This window comes from Nematolebias whitei, chromosome 20, assembly GCF_014905685.2.
Source record: "Nematolebias whitei isolate Nwh7 chromosome 20, NemWhi1, whole genome shotgun sequence".
NCBI lineage: Eukaryota > Metazoa > Chordata > Actinopteri > Cyprinodontiformes > Rivulidae > Nematolebias > Nematolebias whitei.
In genome coordinates this window covers 18,456,195-18,474,994 of record NC_056517.1, presented here as the reverse complement: position 1 = coordinate 18,474,994, position 18,800 = coordinate 18,456,195, and the positions used below count along the sequence as shown (strand labels likewise).

At 40.7% G+C, this 18,800-nt stretch overlaps 1 protein-coding gene across 1 annotated transcript in view; it reads right to left on the bottom strand.

Moving 5' to 3' along the window:
• mpp7a (membrane palmitoylated protein 7a) overlaps window positions 1–18,800 on the bottom strand; it is a 476,133-nt gene that overhangs the window by 379,945 nt on the left and 77,388 nt on the right. Inside the window, 2 exon segments of the mRNA XM_037694433.1 lie at window positions 8,470–8,534; window positions 9,035–9,231. Coding sequence (XP_037550361.1) covers window positions 8,470–8,534; window positions 9,035–9,231 — 262 coding nt within the window.

Sequence of the window (18,800 nt, the reverse complement as noted above, 5' to 3'; positions counted from 1 at the left end):
TTTTTTGTTGTTATATACCTGGATGACTGAGAAAACAAACTTTGTGTTTTTGAAACCATTAGTGAAAAGGCCAGACTTCAGGGGTATCTGAGGCAGGCTTGAAACACAAGAGTCAGGGTGGCTTCTGGGTAATACCAGATGGCTAGGCCTCAGACTGACGAAGCCTCTTGGATGAGGGGCGAAACGTTTCTTTTTAACAAAAAACGAAGTCCAGATGACTTGATTCAACCTTTTTTGTTATATAAAAAATAAATAAATAAATAAAGCAGAATAACATATAGAAAAGAAAATTCCAAAAGTAGAGATGTATAAAGACATCTCTTGAGGTCCCTGTTGGTGGGATGAGGGCAAAAGACCACACTAAGGCGGGGGCCCTCTCTAGTATTAGAATAAAATCCAGTTATACTAGATAAGTCCAACATTTGGTGTATGATGCAACTTTTACTCCATTCAGTATTTTGGTTAAATATATATTTTCACAAGACCTATAATACCAACTTTAGGAACAGAAGGACAATTGTTTTCCAAAAAAGGATTAAATCAGACTGATAAAGCCAAACAAATTAAGTCAAACAACTTTTTTCTTTTTTTTTTTGTTATTATTGTTTTAGGCAAACCTCCTCCTGCGATGCGATGATCAGTGTCACTGCTCCTCACGTCTAAACTCCGTGAGCTTCTCCCTCGCACGTTGTCCTGCTATTGATGCATTTCCATGTTGACAGCGCCTCCAACCTCTCCTTGGTCGCTTTTAGCTTGTTTTCTTTTGGTACCCAGGTCAAGTTGAAGCCTCTCTTGATCATGTCCTGCGCTGCTTCGTCTACATTCTCGTAGTTCCTCGCTTCAGAGTCCCAGAAGATTTTTATCTTAGTGTACGGTGTCTGAAATCTGACACCTTCCTGTTTCAAAGCTGTCTTAATTGGACCATATGCTTTACGTTTTTCTATGTCATCAGCAGCATAGTCATTGTCAAAATAAAGACGTTTACCATCCATCTTCACCCTCTGTTCCCAAGCTCTTTTAAGGACCTTTTCTTCCATGCTGAATTGCAAAAAGTTCACTATTATCGACCTTGGCTTTGCATTGGGAGGTGGTCTGGATATCAGAGCTCGGTGTGCCCGCTGAATTTGGAGTTCACTTCCATCTGGTAGTTTGAGCTGCTTCGTTAGCAGATCAGTGATAAAATTAATTACCAATTTACCTTCTTTTCCCTCCGGTACTCCATAGATTTGAAGGTTGTTTCTCCGGCTTCGACTCTCCAAATCCACCAGTTTTTCATTCATTGTTTTGTTTTTTTCTAGTATCTCGAGTAGCGTGTCTTTCATTTCCAAACATGTAGCTTCAAGATCAGCTATGCAGGTGTGCGCCTCTGTGATATTACCCTTCTGATTCAGTAGTTTGCACTTCATTTCCTTCCTGAATCTAGTAAAATCTTCTTTCGTTGTGGCCTTTACATCTTCTTTGAGTTCTTCTATGTTATGTTTCATTTCTTTCTTAAACTCTCTTAGGTCGTTAGAAAGCATCTTGATACTCTCCAGTACCGTATGCTGCTGTAAGCTACCGTTAGCTTGCTCCTTGGTAGCATTAGCTTCACTGCCGTCTCCCGACTGTTTACTAATGTCCTGTATTTTAGACGTTTTCTTCACGGTCTTATTTGTTTAAGGCATCTTCCCCCTTAATTGATTTATACTCAAACCTTAATACTAAACTGAGTTAAAACCAGAGGAAGATTTTAATTACCGATATGAAGGAGCTTGTTGCTATGTGGCCATCTTGTTGCAGCGCCGAAGAAGTTGGGGAAAGAATCAGTTTTTGTTGTGTGTTTCCTTGACTGATGAAGCCTTCCGTATCGAAGGCGAAACGTTTCAGCACGAAAAAAAGAAACTGTCCAGATGACCTGACTGAAAAATGTTGTGTTGTCATTATTGTTTTTAAAATCTTAAAAATAGATCCAGCCGCTGCTTCGAGTTCTGAATAATTGCAAATGGCTGACTGGTGTTTTGAAAAGTTTCTGAAAGATCCAGTGACTCCTCCCCCTGACCAATGAGTGACAGTGTTCTGCCATCCCGTTTTGGTGCTGGCTCAGCCCGCTTAGTCCCCACCATAGAAGCAGGGACCAAAAAAGGGTCCGGTTTCGCAAAAATATGACAGTGGAAAAGCGCTCAAAACCGAGCCAAAACGGTCTGAAGAGGAGCATTAGAAAAGGGGCTTTAGGGGCCGTTTACATGGCGCGTATTTTGAGTGCATCCGCAGCTTTCTCTCTGCGGTTCTGCTGATCATTTACACGACACCAGTGGCCCCCCTCTTTGAATCCGGAGGTTTCTGAACCCACCTTCCAGAGTGGAGGTTTTTCGCTGACCCCCCGCTGATAATGTAAACATCTCCCGCTGAGGCTTTGTGTTAAACCACAAGCGCACACGCACGCGCGGACAGACGCTATATTTCTATCAACATGGCGGCGGATACACTGCTTTCTGAACTATGATTGATGGAATATATTTTTAATCTCGTAGTTAATCTACGTCAGATTCCAGGTGCTGTGACCGACATCTGTGTTGGAAGAGACACTATCAGATCCTGTTTTAATATCGCTGTTTATAGAACGAGGCACGCGCACACGTCGCGCTACACTATAACACTATAACATAAATGTACTAAATAATAAGTTCAACAATAAACAGTATTTATCTTAAGTTTGAGATATATAATGAAGCTCTCTTAGCTAAATGAAGCTATCGGGACATTACGTAATTCAAATTATGTGATTAAAATGATGCTAAACATATTGCATGCTATTAACGTTGAAAATGAAGACATCAGGTTTAATATTTATTTTATTTATTTATTCAACACCACAAACTGATAATTAAACTGAACATTGAATGGATTGAATAAAAGAACTGAGGGGAATTTTAAATAAATAGTTCATCCATCTCTCTCTCTTCGATGTCCTGCTGCCGAGTCTCGTTCAGAACCGGTCCGCCTGGTGGGAGACAGCTCCTTCTTTCAGGAAAAAATAAAAACTCAGTTGGTTGTTTTGTAACCGAAGTAAACACAAGCTAACATTATTAAGAACATTTGATTTACCTGCTGTAAAACAGCTACTGATTATCATGGAGTAAAGTCCAACATTGTGACTCGGTTCTGGTCCACTGAGTGACCGGTGTGGAGCTGTTAGATGAAGCGGTCCCGCTTGGCGTCAAATCTGTCGACTCTTTTATCCACAATCCAGCCAGAATCCAGCTTTAACTTGTTGTTAAGATGTTGTTAGCAGAACTTTTTAGCTCACAGGAAACAGCGTGCCGAGGCAGCACGCATGCGCATTAGGTGAAGGTACAAAATTCACAGTGCCATCTAATGACCCGGCATGGTAACTACAGCGGATTCGGGAGGGCGGGGGGGGGGGGGAATCTTGCGGATGCATGTAAACCCAAAATGCAACCGTGTCAACGTGGATGTTTTCCTCTAATTAACATACGAATAAACCTACGTTTCCCTCCATCGTGTCCGTGTAAATAGGGCCTTAGTCTCTCCATTGTGTCCTGGGTCTTTCCCGGGGTCTCCTCCCAGTCAGACATGCCTGAAGCATCTTCCTAGGGAGGTGCCCAATAAGCATCCTTACCAGATGCCCAAACCACCTCAACTGGTTCCCTTTGATGTGGAAGACCAGCGGTTCTACTGCAAGTCTCTCCCGGACAACTGAACCTCTCATCTTTTATCTAAGGGAGAGTCCAGCTACCCTACGGAGGAAACTCATTTCAACCACCTGTATCCGCAATCTCATTCTTTCAGTCACTACCCAGAGCTCATGATCATAGGTGAGGGTAGGAACGTAGACCGACTGATAAACAGAGAGCTTTGCCTTACAGCTCAGCTCCCTCTTCACCACAATGGATTGGAACAGAGTCCTCAATACTGCAGACGCTGCACCTCTCCGTCGGTCAATCTCATGCCCCATTCCCTTGCTCATGAACAAAACCGTGAGATAGTTGAACTCCTCCACTTGAGGCGGAACCTCACTCACGACCTGAAGACAGCAATCAGCCTTTTCCGACTGAGGACCATGGCCTCAGGTTTGGAGGTGCTGACTCTCATCCCAACCGCTTTCCCCACACCTATCACTTTAATTATTTGAGCCACTCCCTCAAAACGTTGACACTTTCCACCAAATGTGCTAATGTTCTAATACTTTGGAAAATAATTACCCAACAGAGCTTATTTATTTTCAGCAACATAACCACTCAAACCTGTCAATGCTGCAGCAAATACAACTAATACTTTCAGCATGTCTGCTTTTAAGAAAAAAAAGTTTTGCAGGAACCCTTTTCTCCTTTAGTTGAGGCTGCAGTCAACTACATTTTGCACCTGCCTTCTGTGCACAGAGGGAGCAGAGTTACACATACCATAACTCTGTGACGAGAACAAACCGGAGAAGTAAAGAATATTTTACTGAGGGTTTGTATGTTTAGAAGAGACAAAATGAAAAAAGGGACATGCTCTAGATTTCAGAGAAATTTTAGGCAGGCCAAAAAATAAAACAAAATGAGCGAAGGATTAAAGAAGACAGGAAAGGAGAAGTTTGAATGAATTTGACATTTTTTTCCCTAAACAAGCTTGTAGTGAATGAGAAAAAGGCTGTTTTGTTACTGAAAATGATTTCTGTGTTGTGGTTTTACTTTGCAACAATAAAATGAAATGATAAAAATTAATTAGAACACTAAAGTTTGTATTGACGGTTTGCTGTCATGTTCTGCAAGATCCATTACATGACCAGGCGGGCAGCAGTTTTCCCAGAGTCATCCCCAAGTCACTCTTGTTATTTTCTGTTCGCTTTAGATCGTTGACTTGTTCAAATTTGAACCTCTGGCCCTGAGCTCTGTGGAACAGGTTTACATTGAGGATATATATTGACTATCAATGTATTTTGCTCTATTCAGCCTTCCCTCTGCCCCGACCAATCTTTTTGATTATACTGCTGGAAAATCACCCCCACAGCATGATGTTACCACAGCCATGCTTCACTGTAGGAATGTTGTTGAACAGAATATAGTTTCCTTCAAACAAAAGGACATTAGTCAGCTTTCAAGTATTTAGCACCAAGAGAACCTAGATATCATACAATAAAGCCCAAACTGGTGGAATCCTTCAGTCTGGAATTCAATCCTTCTAGAATTTAGTCCTTTCTCTACATGGGATAGTTCAAGCTCAAAGTGACCATCAGGTTCTCGGTCATCCCTCACACCAAAACCCTTTCTCAATTGCTCAGTGTGGACAGGCAAACAGATCTTGGAATAGTCCTGATTGTACAAAACTTGTTTCATTTGAGAATTATAGAAGACACTGTTCTTGTGAAGAATCTTCAGTGCTGTAGAGATTTTTGCAGCCTCCATCAGATATGTATCTCTCTAATCCATATGCGTCAAACTCAAGGCCCGGGGTTCAAATGTGGCTCATGTTTATCTTATCTGCCCCCTAAGATGATATGTAAAATGAAAAATACTTCTATCTCTTGAATTTTTACAGTAATCTTTAACAACAGAGAACATCAAATGAGACCAATCAAACTCTTGTTGAGGAACCTGTGACCAAGAAAAGATGTTGGGTATCTGATTTGAGTTCATGTAGTTTCTGAAATTGGCCCTTAGTTTGAAAAAGGTTCTAATTTTGGGCCCCTTTTGTAAGTGACTTGTAAGTGACCCTGCTCTAATCAGTCTATTTACCTGGTTTATAGCTGTGTTAGCATGGGTATGAATCTCTTTTCAGACCTTAAATTATAGTGCATAAACTATTCTGAATAGCACAAGTCAGGGTTACTAAAAATATCTCTATACGCAATATGTGACATCAGGAAGTACCCAGATCTCAGGCAAACAGTAGTTTGAGTACAATACAGTACAATGCTGTAGTCGTGGTTTGTGCTGATAAAAAAACAGCAGAAAAATGTTGTCTAAGAAGCATTGTTGCTACGGGACTTGCAATAGTGATGGCTGATATGCCGATGAGCTTCATATGTAAGTTACTTGGTTCTTCTCTGCCTGTCTGTGTTGTAATATGCCAGGTGCAGTAGGTAGTAGTTCAACAATGTTTGTAATTGAACACAGATTTGAGACTATGTGGCAGGGTAATATTAAAAACACTAAAGATCCCAAAAATACCATTACCATCCTAGCATTTTCTACCAGGAGAAGTTTGAAAGCAGTCTAAAAGTGGTTTGAATCTAAAACTAGCAAAGCAATTCAGAAAACTTCCTTTCTGTTTTCAAGACAAACATTGATTGTGGTAATAAGATAACATAAAAATTATCAATTTTTAAAGGACATTGTAACGTTTGAAAAATGGAGTAAAAGAAGGGAGGCATGGTGGCTCAGATGGTAACGCTGTTGCCTCTCGGCCAGAAGGTCGCCGGATCAAATTCCGGAGAAAAAAAGAAGTGATGCAAAATCATTCACCTTGCCACCAATTACGCAATGCACGGCAAATCAAAGGCATGCATCATGCACAAAATCTTCTACCATCCATGAACTTTTTGTCCAAAGAAAAAGAGCACAAATCAGCACGGATACACCGGGAATGCCACATGTAATATTTATAAATTTGGCCCAATTGCTGGACACTGCTTGTTCCCTGCATTGTAGCCAATACTTGAGTTGTGTATTGTTGCATCCATCAATACAATCCATGTTGATTTTGGCTCCAGGAACATCTTCTTCATTTAAGTTCACATGGATAAAAGCACTGAAGGTGGCCTTTATGCATGTGGTCTGCTGCGTTGATTGCCTGACATCTGAAACTGGGGATTCTCCACTATCTTTGTGACATCACCCCGATCAATGCTCTTGTCCTTGTGCACCATGGTTTAAGTCCCCTGTCATAATTATGAAATCATCATCAATATTTGATTCATTAAATTAATTTATTCATAATCTCATTTCTTTAGGTGTAACTGTCAGGGGATTTTGGTCAAGGTATATGGACATTTTTAACTACTATGGCTATGGCTGTGAATATTAACTGTCCACAAACCATGTGTTTGAGTTAGCAGAGTTCCTTTCTCTCTGAGAGAACCGAATGAGAACTGCTTTGATCCTTCATGTGCAGCTGGATAGCCAAGGTCACCAGTCTGCCTGTGAGCCGGGAGCTGATAAGCTTTTTATAAAAACAATTCTTGCACGCTGCTCGTGGCAGATTCTGGTGACTGGGCTCCATGCATATAAAACTACTGTACATCTGTGTAACTTGTTTTGAAAGTCTGCACTTGCAAGTAAAACTGTTTAAAAATCTTCTTGTGTCCTCGAGTGTGGCTTCTTTGAGTAAGTAAGATGAATAGAAGATATTTTTATCCAACACTAACATATAAAGTTAGTATTCACAATTCATTAAGAGTTTTCTATGTGATTTTGCTGTCTGACCAACCTTAGGTTACGTTACAATTTAAGCTCCACAGAGCTGTGTTGAGTCTTTATAAGATCAATGTCTAGTATCAGATCATTAATCCATAGCACATTATTTATTAGCACATTATTTTATCAACTGAAGTTGTTGAAGTTCCACGATTTGGTAGATTACAGTATTTTATCAGTTATGTATAGGGCACAAAATAACACATTACCATTAAATATCCAAAGAAATTTTGTTAAAAGACAAAGTTGTTATAATCTTAAGGGGATAGAGATATTTGTCAAACCAAAATTCAGAACTAGTTTGAAGGGAAGGTATACATCAATCCAAGGAATTGGATTGTGGAATGGTCTAGAGAGTGATGTTAAAAATGCCAAGTCAATGTGTACATTTAAGAAAAAGATCAAAGCTGGTTTGTTAAAAAAGTATATATGAAGTAGCTTAGTGTGTGTTTTGTATTAGAATTAGAAAAATTAGAAATAGTTATTCATTTTGTTCTGTTACTTGAAAATTATTATGATTGAAATAATTGTTTGAAAAAAGGGGCAGATATAAGATTTTTTCTTCTTTATGCTGCCTTTCATTTTAAATCTTTTGTATCCTTTTTTATATTGTTATGGAATTGTTTTGTACTTTTTTAAAATGAATAAACTTTATACCATACCATACCATACCATTAATCCATCATCAGGCTGTCTGGGATCAGTAAACTAGCTGGTGTTTTGGCTGAATAATGCAAAGGCTAAGGGCTTCCAGTAAGTTAATCTTCGCCCTTCTGCCATTATTGTTCCCAGATAAATTAAACAACACTGACATGATGGGGACAGGGGGAAAAAAGTCTGGCAAAAGACCAATAACTTCAACACAAATCAGACCAAAAATTAATAATTCAAGAAAATCCAGACAGAATACTTCCTCTGATGATAAGCGTAACGGAGCACAACTACATGATAGCTATGGTTTGAGATAAAAGGAGTCAGAGCAGATAGGTCACTCTGTTTTTAAAATAATTTTTTTAATCAACATTTGTTGCACCTGCTCAAAAGTAAAAACCAGCAAATAGCAAATACTTACATGATTGCCTGCTCAAGGTCTGCTGGATTGGAAGAGTTGAAACAGGCTGTTGCAATGCAAATCTCCTGGAAAAAAGAAAGGGATGAAGGAGGACAGAAAAAACAAGGAAAAAACAATAAAACTACCAGTTTTCATGATGGTTATGGGAATAATAAACACTGTTCAGTTACAAAAAAAAACATTTATATGATTACCAGTTTCATTTCATCAGATGAGACTGGTGAAATGAAAAAAGGGAGCTTTTTCAGCATTACTTATGGAGGATTTTTTCCTTTCTTGTTTTTAAATTACGCTAAAATACCTGTTTCAGTGTTGAGAACATGCTCTTTTTGTTTGCTGTCCAAAGTGGATCAGCACCAGAACTATCATTTTCTGTCATTACTCATTTTAGTTCAGACACTGTATCCAGACTACAAAGTATTTTTGGCTGTGATGATAAAGCCAAAGGGGATGGAAAAGACAAAGACAGTAAAACCTCTGTGACAGCAGCCTAGTGAGTTATAACAGGCTTGTTCGGATGAATCTGTAGACAGGACAGGATGTTCTGCTTAGACTTGTTTCTTACCGCTCCTGGAACTGTTTGGATGGGATAAGGCCAGCACAGGAGTTGGCACCACCCTCATGTTTGGCCTGCCACCAAGTGGCGTCCTCTTGGCTCAGTATCTGAAGGATGGTGCCCTTCTTGAATTCCAGCCCTGCTTCCTTACACGGAATGGTGCTGTCTTTTTTAGAGTCGTAGTCAAAAAGCGCTTTCAGAAACACCTAGATGTGTTAACAATGGAAGAAAAAGAAGGATCGACATATAAAGTAACAGTTTACGTTAAATTACCTGAAAGTACTAAATTAATGTCATAGATCATTGGAGGGGCTTTACTAAAACTCGGGATTATTCTGAAAATGTAGAAACCTGCTCTTCAGGACAGCTTGAACACTACATATTTTAAATCTTACCATAGACCAAAACAAGCAAGAACTGCTCTTATTTTGAAGAAATTAGTTACTTTTTCATATAAAGGAAAAATCTAATAAGGAGAAAATTTGTTACTACTGTTCATACACTGGCTGGCTAAAATAAAGTAGCCATAAAAAAGAAAGGTCACACTAAGGGGCAGCTGTGGCTGAGTGGTTAGAGCAGTCATCCTCCAATGCAAGAGTTGGGGGTTTGAATCCACCAGCAGTCACATGCCGAAGTGTCCCTGGGCAAGATGTTGAACCCCTAGTTGCCTCCGATATGTGTCCCATTGGTGTATGAATGCGATAAAGCTCTGATTAGTCTCTTTAGAATGATTTGTTCAATTAGCTTTGTAGAGATCTAGTAGAGTGCTGTATGAATGAGTAAATGAGGCACAGATTGTAGTGTAAATTCAATTAAATTCAATTCAAAAATACTTTATTAATCCCAAAGGGAAATTATTTGTTGTTGTAACTTGTTATCCTCATTTCATTAAGAGACGTTACAGATACTGATGGTTGTAGGCAGGAAGGATCTCTTGTAAAGGTCCATCCCACAGTGGATCCTAAGAAACTGGCTGCAGATGCCGTCAGATCAGTCCACCCAGACTCGGGTGGCCTCTCGGTTCCCCTGGGCTGTAGGAGCGCCCTAATGCTGGGCAGAACTCCTCCCAGAGTGATGGCCACTCCTCCCAACAGTCTGCCAAGCTCCTCATCACTGTGGACAGCCAACTGTAGGTGCTGAGGGACGATCCTGTCCTTTTGCTGTCATGAGCCATGTTTCCTGCTAGTTCCAGGATCTCAGTGGTCAGGCACTCGAGCACAGCCGGCAGGTAGATGAGAATGCCTCCACAGAACATCCTTTTCAACTCATTTGAGATTTGGGGCTGTAGCTGAGATATTATTTGAGCTTTTGAGATGTTAATCAGCTGCTGTTTGTTGTAGAAAACTGCCTTGATGCCATGGTTACGCATCATAACAAATGTCCAAAACTAAAAAAATTTCAGTAAAAATCCTTCCAGCTGCACAGCTTCTGATACCAGAGAAAACAATTATCCAAAAAAATGTGATTTACATCCAGAAAAAGAGGAATTAATGTTTCCAAAAGCAAAATCCCAGAATGAAATTAACAGAGCTGCTCCAACATGCAGCCACCTTGAGCGGCGCAATTCTAGAACTAGAAAAGCGTTGAGTATCTCAATAAGATAGAAGGTAATATATAAGTACTGTCCAATTACCATCCATTTAATATTTAGGTGGACCACCTTTAGTTTTGATTATAACATGCATTCACTGTGGCATTGTTTCGATGTGCTTCTGCAATGTCACAAGATCTATTTCCATCCAGTGTTGCATTAATTTTTCACCAAGATCTTGCATTGATGACTAGACACTAGGCATGATGGATGCATCACTTCACCTGCCTCTTTTCTTACCCTGATACGCCCATCACACTGGAACAGGGTAAATCTGGACTCATCAGACCACCTGACCTTCTTCCATTATCCAGAGTCCAATCTTTATGCTCCCTAGCAAATTGAAGCCTATTTTTCCAGTTAGCCACACTGATTACCGGTTTTCTTAAGGCTACACAGCTGTTCAGTCCCAATCCCTCGAGTTCCCTTAACATTGCGCGTGTGGAAATGCTCTTACTTTCACTATTAAACATAGCCCTGAGTGCTGCTGTTGTTTTTCTTCTATGATTTCAACAAAGTTTAAATGATCGATGATCACGATCATTCAGGATTTTTTTCTGCCTCGAAGACGATGGGTCCCCACTATCCATCCAGTTTTTAATAATGTGTTGGACAGTTCTTAACTCACTTTTAGTTGTTTCTGCAATCTCCTTAGATGTTTTCTCTGCTTGATGCATGCCAATGATTTGACCCTTCTCAAACAGACTGACATATTTTCCACGAACACGCAATGTGTCTTTCGATATGGTTGTTTAAGAAATGAGAAGCAACTCATTGCACCAGTTGGGGTTAAATAACTTGTTGCAGCTGAAAGATAATCACCCATGCAGTAATTATCCAATAAGAGGCTCATACCTATTTGCTTAGTTAAATCCAGGTGGCAAATTTTTTTTGTCCAGGCAGTCTATATTGTACTGTTATGAGGAGAAAGCTACAACCTGAGTACTCTTGTTGGGTCTTCCATATGAATTGAGTTCTGACATGTTGAATTATCACTTCTGAGACACTTCTATACATGTGGACAGTAAAAAGGCAGACAGTGAGTGTTATGTCTGAGACAAAGTCTACAAAGAGGAAGGAGAGTTAAACTCAGGGCTGAGTACCGAACCGAGGTTCTTTTATGGCACCGACCGAACTTCACCGGTCGGTGTATGTATTGAAACGTCACTCTTCTTTCGGTGTCAAGTTTTGGTATTGGCTGTAACGTGTCACGTGGTTTCAGCATGCAGGCAGGCAAAACACCAGACATATGACAAACAGACTACACCCAGATTACATCCAGAGCTGTATAGAGCTGCCGTACCTAATCTATGTATAATTATGTCTATGGTACTGGTGACGCCCACAGATGGGTTCACGTGTGCAGCGCGTGTTGTCGAAGCCGTTCGACAACACGCGCTGCAGAAAGTTGCTCCGTGTTTTTCTGCGAGGAGAGAAAAGTTCATTACCCCCCCCCCCCCCCTCCTCCTCTCACCATTAAAGTCAGCCTGTGAGAGCCTGAACGTCCTGATTCATTATCTCCCCGACCGGACTCTTCACCAAAGAACTCCGAGGACGTCTCTGTGAGTTTCAGCTGGTGAGTTACGTTTGTTAGTGTAACTTCAGCTTAACACGTACATCGCGGTGAAATAAATTATGATCCATGTAACGCTAACTTTAACATATTAGTGTGTAAATTTATTTTATCTACGTAGCTAGCTAATCTCAGAAGCTAACTAAAGATTGACAGTAACATAAATCTTAGCTTGTAAAACTGCTCATCCTTCCAGTCAGCTGCTTAAACAGTTCACTAATGTTCACTGTTTATGTTCATGTTCTCCTCACAGGAGGTTCTGACCAAGATGTGAGGACAAAAGAAAAGCGAGGTGGGGGCCACAGGACAATCAGACTTTGTTGTTAAAAATTTGCTGCCTTTTTCTACAGTGGAGCTGCATGTTGGAGGTAAATTAAACTTTAAAGGATTTTGTTGACCAGTTAAACCTTTATCTCTCAATATCCTGATGCATGCTCAATAATCCAGGTAGAAAAATCCAAAAAAGTTCAATCTGGTCCTCTGGACATTCAAAAAAACAAAACAAAGCAAAAAAATCTAGAAACGTTTCGTCTCTCATCCAAGAGACTTCCTCAGTCTGAGGTGTGTAGCAGCGAACATTAGGCACTGACGTGTCACTGGTTTGTAACTGGTCTTTTGACCTGGAAATTATTTGTTTGTTTTTATGTAAGAAAACTGCTTGGAATAGAAAAATACCAAAGTTAAAAAATAAAACTCACAATTTGTACTGTAATGTGTAACGTAATTTTATTCTTGTTAGAATTAATAGTAATTACAAAATTGGTACCGAAAAAAGAACCGTCCAGGAACTGACACCGAAGTGAAGGTACCGACACCGACACCGGTATCGATACCGATTTTTTTAGAAAGGTACCCAGCCCTAGTTAAACTTAGTGTTCTTTTGATTTAACCCAATTTATTCTTTAACTAATGACTGAAACTCACTGCAGCTTTGCTAGTTAACTACTGAAGTCAAAAAATGTGCAGTAAAATACTATTTTTTTAACCTAATTAGTGAAAAAATAAATATGAAGTAGTTATTATATTGGCACATTGCGTATCAGCACTTTTTTTTCACAGTTTGAGAATTAATTCTGAACTGAATATCTTAGTGATGTGCTTTGACATCACTCATAAAGCCCTAACAAGATAATCACTGTATGGGAAAAATAATTCAATTCAGTTTATTTATATAGTGCCAAATCACAACAAAGTTGTCTCAGGGCACTTTACAGGAACATTCACATACATAAAAGCCAATTACTGTAGTAAAGTTCTCTATCTAAGGAGAAAAAAAAGAAGACAAAAAAAGAAAAATCAATGTAATGCCACTTTAATTGGTGATATGTGACTTATCTATGCTGCTGATTACCCATGCTGCTGATCTCATGCTGCTGATTATCTTATGCTGCTGTATTCATTTATACCTATCTGCTCACCACAGTCGTATTTTTTTACATTAGTGTTTAGTGCAGGGGCATTTTTAGGGTCTTGAAACATTGGGGGCTTTAACCCAGACCCCTTATTCATCCACTTCCCTATTTAAAAAGTCCCCTTTCAAGTCTGTATTTATCAGTTTTTCCGACTATTATTGTTATATTTTGTTTATTTATCATACACAGTCACAACTAATTTCTGTCAGCAGTGGAAAATAACATATACAATCCAGGCCGGGAATTTGAGACCATCCCAGGCCACCAGCACCTGATTAACGCAAACCACCAAGACTGAGTTAAAATGAGTGCACTTTGAATCCCATATGTGTACTTGTTTAGCAACGTGGTGCCCATTGGTGTCAGAAGCATTTGTAATGTGGGGAAGTAGGAACACACTCGTGGGGGGGGGGGGGGTCTGGGGGTCCTCTCCCTGAAAATTTTGAATAAATTAGATGCCATTTCCTGCATTTTGGTGTATTTTAACAGGTTGTTAAACATCTAGTTTTATGTACACTTGATTCAATAAGCTCTCGACCTTGACCTCTCTAAGTGACTTTAAACAACGGCTAAGTTCATGACAAAAATCAATGCAGACATGTTCCCGTTTTTAGTATTTCATATAGTTTTATAATGTAGCTGATCTATATATATATATATATATATATATATATATATATATATATAAGTTCTTCCATGTACTTTTCATTTTACCAATATATGCTTTTTATGATCGTCTACTGTTATCATCTGTGTTCTTTGTTTTAATCAGGTCTCTCTTGTAAATGAGTCCTTGAGGCTCAATGAGACTAACCTGTAGAAATAAAGGTTGAATTGAATTGAAATAACTATTTTTAGAGATAATGGCACAACAAGAAGTAGCCTGACCAACAGTTCTCCTTGTGTGAATAGAGTGCACTCTGCTTCTCTCACACATCCTAGTCACAGCCTAAGCATAGTGTAGCCTAAGTTAACTTTTAGGGAAAAAAAATCACTAGCCACTATGAAAATATAATAATAATCACAACTTCTTACTAATGGCCTAGCATAAAACAATATGATAATCATCCGTTGTGTTTATTAGTAGCTTAAAATAATTAAAACTCCAGTAATGGGCTAGGTCTACTGTAACCTTACCCAGTTGTAGAGTCGAGAGACAAACATGTAGCATTAACACAGTATGAACAACATTAAGGAATTGTTTCTATAAGAACTACCACTTTATCTGTTAGTTTGTCCGAGGTTAGCTCACCCTGGGTTACATTTCCTCATGGGAGGAGCGATCTCACCGTTCACGTAAAATGTTTGATAAAGATAGCTGTAATGGTGGAGGTAGTGAAGCCCACAGTGTTTATTGAGGCATTTCTGCCTTATCAGCCGACATTAAGGCAAAAAAGACTTCTTCGTTTGAGCCAAAGTGAGAAGCAGGGCAGCCTTGGTTTGACGCCAGACACGGCGGCAGCTACGAAACTGGTGTTGTACCGAGGGCACCATGGTGTCGTTCTCCTGGCTGGGGAACAAGGGGGGAAGATAACCGAGGGAGGCCTCAAACGGGGACATACCTGTTGCTGCCAACTTGTGGGAGTTATGGGCATACTCGACCCAGACCAGGTGTTTGCTCCAGGCAGATGGGTTCCTCTCCACCATGCACCAGAGTGTTGCCTCGAGCTCATGGTTAGCTCGTTCAGTCTGGCCATTAGACTGGGGGTGGTACCCTGAAGTAAGACTGGAAGAAGCCCCCAATGTATTGTAAAAACAACGCCAAACTTGAGAAATAAATTGTGGTCCTAGATCTGAGACCATGTCAGACGGGATACCATGATTTCTGAACATGTGTTGGATAAGGGTAAGAGTTGTCTCAAAGGCGGAGAGGAGTTTAGGGAGGGGGATGAAATGTGCCGTCTTGGAGAATCTGTCAATGACAGTGAGGATTGCGGTGTTACCGTCCGAAGGGGGTAGACCCGTGACGAAGTCCACCGACATGTGGGACCAAGGACAGCTGGGTGTGGGTCAGGGAAGAAGAAGGCCGACAGGAGGTTGGTTACCGGTCTTTTTCCTGGCACACGTGGAACAAGCTGCGACAAAGGATTTGATGTCCGAGGAGAGAGTGGGCCACCAGAAGTGGTTCTTAGCTAGGGAAAGCATATGAGAGGTGCCAGGGTGGCAAGACAATTTATTTGAGTGTAGCCAGTCCAGTACCTTAGACCTCATAGATGAAGGAATGAAGAGAGTGCCTGGTGGGCCAGAACCAGGGTTAGGTTTGTCCTTGTGAGCCTCTCGAACCTCCTTTTCAATGGGCCAAGTGAGTGCTCCCACAATGCAAGAAGCTGGGATGATGCTGTCCTCCTGTTCAACAACATCAGGGAGAGAAAACTGACGGGAGAGAGCATCGGGTTTGATATTCTTAGATCTCGGCCTGAAAGTGAGGGAATAATTAAAGCGGTTGAAGAATAATGACCAATGTGCTTGCCTAGGAGTGAGACATTTAGCATTCCAAAGGTAGGTCAAGTTCTTGTGATCGGTCCAGATCAGAAACGGTGTCTCGGTGCCTTCCAACCAGTGACACCACTCCTCCAGGGCTAGTTTAACCGCCAGTAGTTCTCTGTTATCCACATCATAATTTCTCTCGGCCTGTGAAAGACGGCGTGAGAAAAAGGCACATGGGTGTACCTTATCGTCAGGTGACCGTTGAGACAGGACCGCCCCTACTCCAGTGTCGGAGTAGTCCACTTCCAGGATGAATTGTAGCCTAGGATCAGGGTAACAGAGGATCGGGTGGAAGAGAACAGTCTTTTGAGCTCAGAAAAGGCGAGGTCGACCTCAAGGTTCCACTTGAAAGCTCAAGCAGTAGAGGTGAGCTGAGAGAGGTGCTGCCACACAGCTGTAGTCCTTAATAAAATGCCTGTAAAAATTGGCAAAGCCCAAGAAACGCTGCAATTGTTTCCTGGTCTCAGGAACTGCCCAATCCACCACAGCCCGGGTCTTTTCAGGGTCCGTTCTGCAATGGCCCTTTTCAAAAATAAAACCCAGAAAGGAGACATTGGGCACATGAAACTCGCATTTTTTGCCTTTAACAAACAGCTTATTCTTGTAGAAGCGTTGAAGAACAATACGGACATGTTTGGGGTGTTCAGCATCGTTAGAAGAGTAGACGAGTATGTCATCCAGGTAAACAAACACAAAGTTCCCAATAAACTCTCTCAGTATGTCGTTAACAAGGACTTGGAAGACAACTACAGCGTTAGTTAATCCAAAGGGCATAACTAGATACTTGAAGTGACGGAGTGGTGTCCAGAAGGCTGTTTTCCACTCGTCACCTTCTATTATACGAACCAAATGATAAGCATTACTAAGATCAAGCTTGGAAAATATGGTAGCAAACAAACATAACTGATTTGTTCCACTTTGGAGTAAGCTGTTGGGGGAAGAATCAGTTTTATGTTGTGTGTTTCCTTGACTGATGAAGCCTTCCGGATCGAAGGTGAAACGTTTCAGCACAATAAAAAGAAACTGTCCAGATGACCTGACTGAAAAATGTTGGATTGTATACCTGGATTATTGAGCATGGACTTTGTTGTAGTGTAGAGTTAGGGAGCTCCCTTGAATACAAGCTTACATTGGAGGAGGAATCCCGGCCACGAGTAACATCTAGCTGCAGTCTTAAGTAGTTAAGAGCCTCATCAAGGTGACGATCTTCAGTGGTGCTGATTGGCGGCCATCTAAAAGCTGCAGCAGGTGATACTCATCACATTATTAATGGAGTTTATGAATGGTACACAAAATCAAAATTCCTGGACATTTCATTAAACTTTATTGTTGTTTTTTTCAGATTCTATTTGTTAACCATATTCTAAAATTTGGAATATCCTTTGTAAAAACTTCAAACATTTGTTCTATTAAGTTTTGGCTCAGTTAACCAACAAATTAAGCTAGCTGTGCTGACTGCATATTTTTCATCATGAGTGTTTCTGTCTTACCCAACAAAGTTAAGTCAGGTCCTCTGGATGGCTTCTGGAAGTAGAAACCGTCCAGGGGACCTGACTTAGTTTTGCTGGATTTTTCTACCTGGATTATTGAGCATGAATAAGGATGTTTGTTTTACCTGCTCCATTACAAACAAACAATTTACTGCATTTTGCTGCATCAGTGCCAGTGCTTTTCTATTTTTCATCCTCTCTCTGCTGCACTTTTGTCTGTCTCTCTCGGTCCATCGGATGGATGTCTGTACGTTTCTCCGGTTTAGGTCTTAAAGCTTGTAGGATGGATCCTACAAGCTTTAAGACCCAAACCGGAGAAACGTACAGACATGCGCGCTCCGTGTGCGAACATATAACACTCCCGCACCAGTCCACAGAGGCGGGCTTGCAATCTGTGTCTCTGCTCTTCTCAATCTGCTGACAGCCTCAGAGAGAGGAGGGGCGGAGGAGCATGAGTGAGGCTGGTGTTACACACCGGCACAAGAGCGGCTTGTTTTAATATCAAACATGACCCGAACCGAGCCTTAGTCCAGTCCCTCAATGGGTACTGAACAGAGCCAGGCCACCAGGAAGTTTGATGGCAGGCCACCCCTGAGAGGTGAGCAGTGGAGCAGTGGAAAACTGAAACTCATTTTGATCCGGGGCTATTGACAAAACATCCGGGGCTTTAGCCCCGGAAGCCCTGGTCTAATGACGTGCCTGGTTTAGGGTATATCTTAGATCTTTTAGCATACTGTTTGACGTTTGTTTAGTATATATCTTAGTGTATATCTTAGATCCTTATTTACTGTTTCTTTTTATACTTTATATTTAGCTATTTTGGGGTGTCACTGGGACCCTGTGTACATAATTTCGTTCCACCTCATATACCACATGAGATGGTAATGACAATAAAAGTCACTGGAACTTGACATGTATAGGACTATATGTAATGTATATGGGATTGTGTGTGTATTTAGATATATTTTATCTTACACATAGCAAAAGCCTTACACAATCATATGATTGATATTCCAAAAACTCATATGGACAGACAAAGGCAAGGAGCTCAAAGTCCCTTATCTGGATGTGGGTGACCGGGGCCCCACCCTGGCCAGGCCTAGGGGAGGGGCTTGTCTATGAGCGCCTGGTGACCGTTTCTCTACCTATAGGGCCTGGTCAAGCTCAGCCTGAATTATTCATTTTTTCATTCAACCTTTATTTATACAGGATAGTCCCGCTG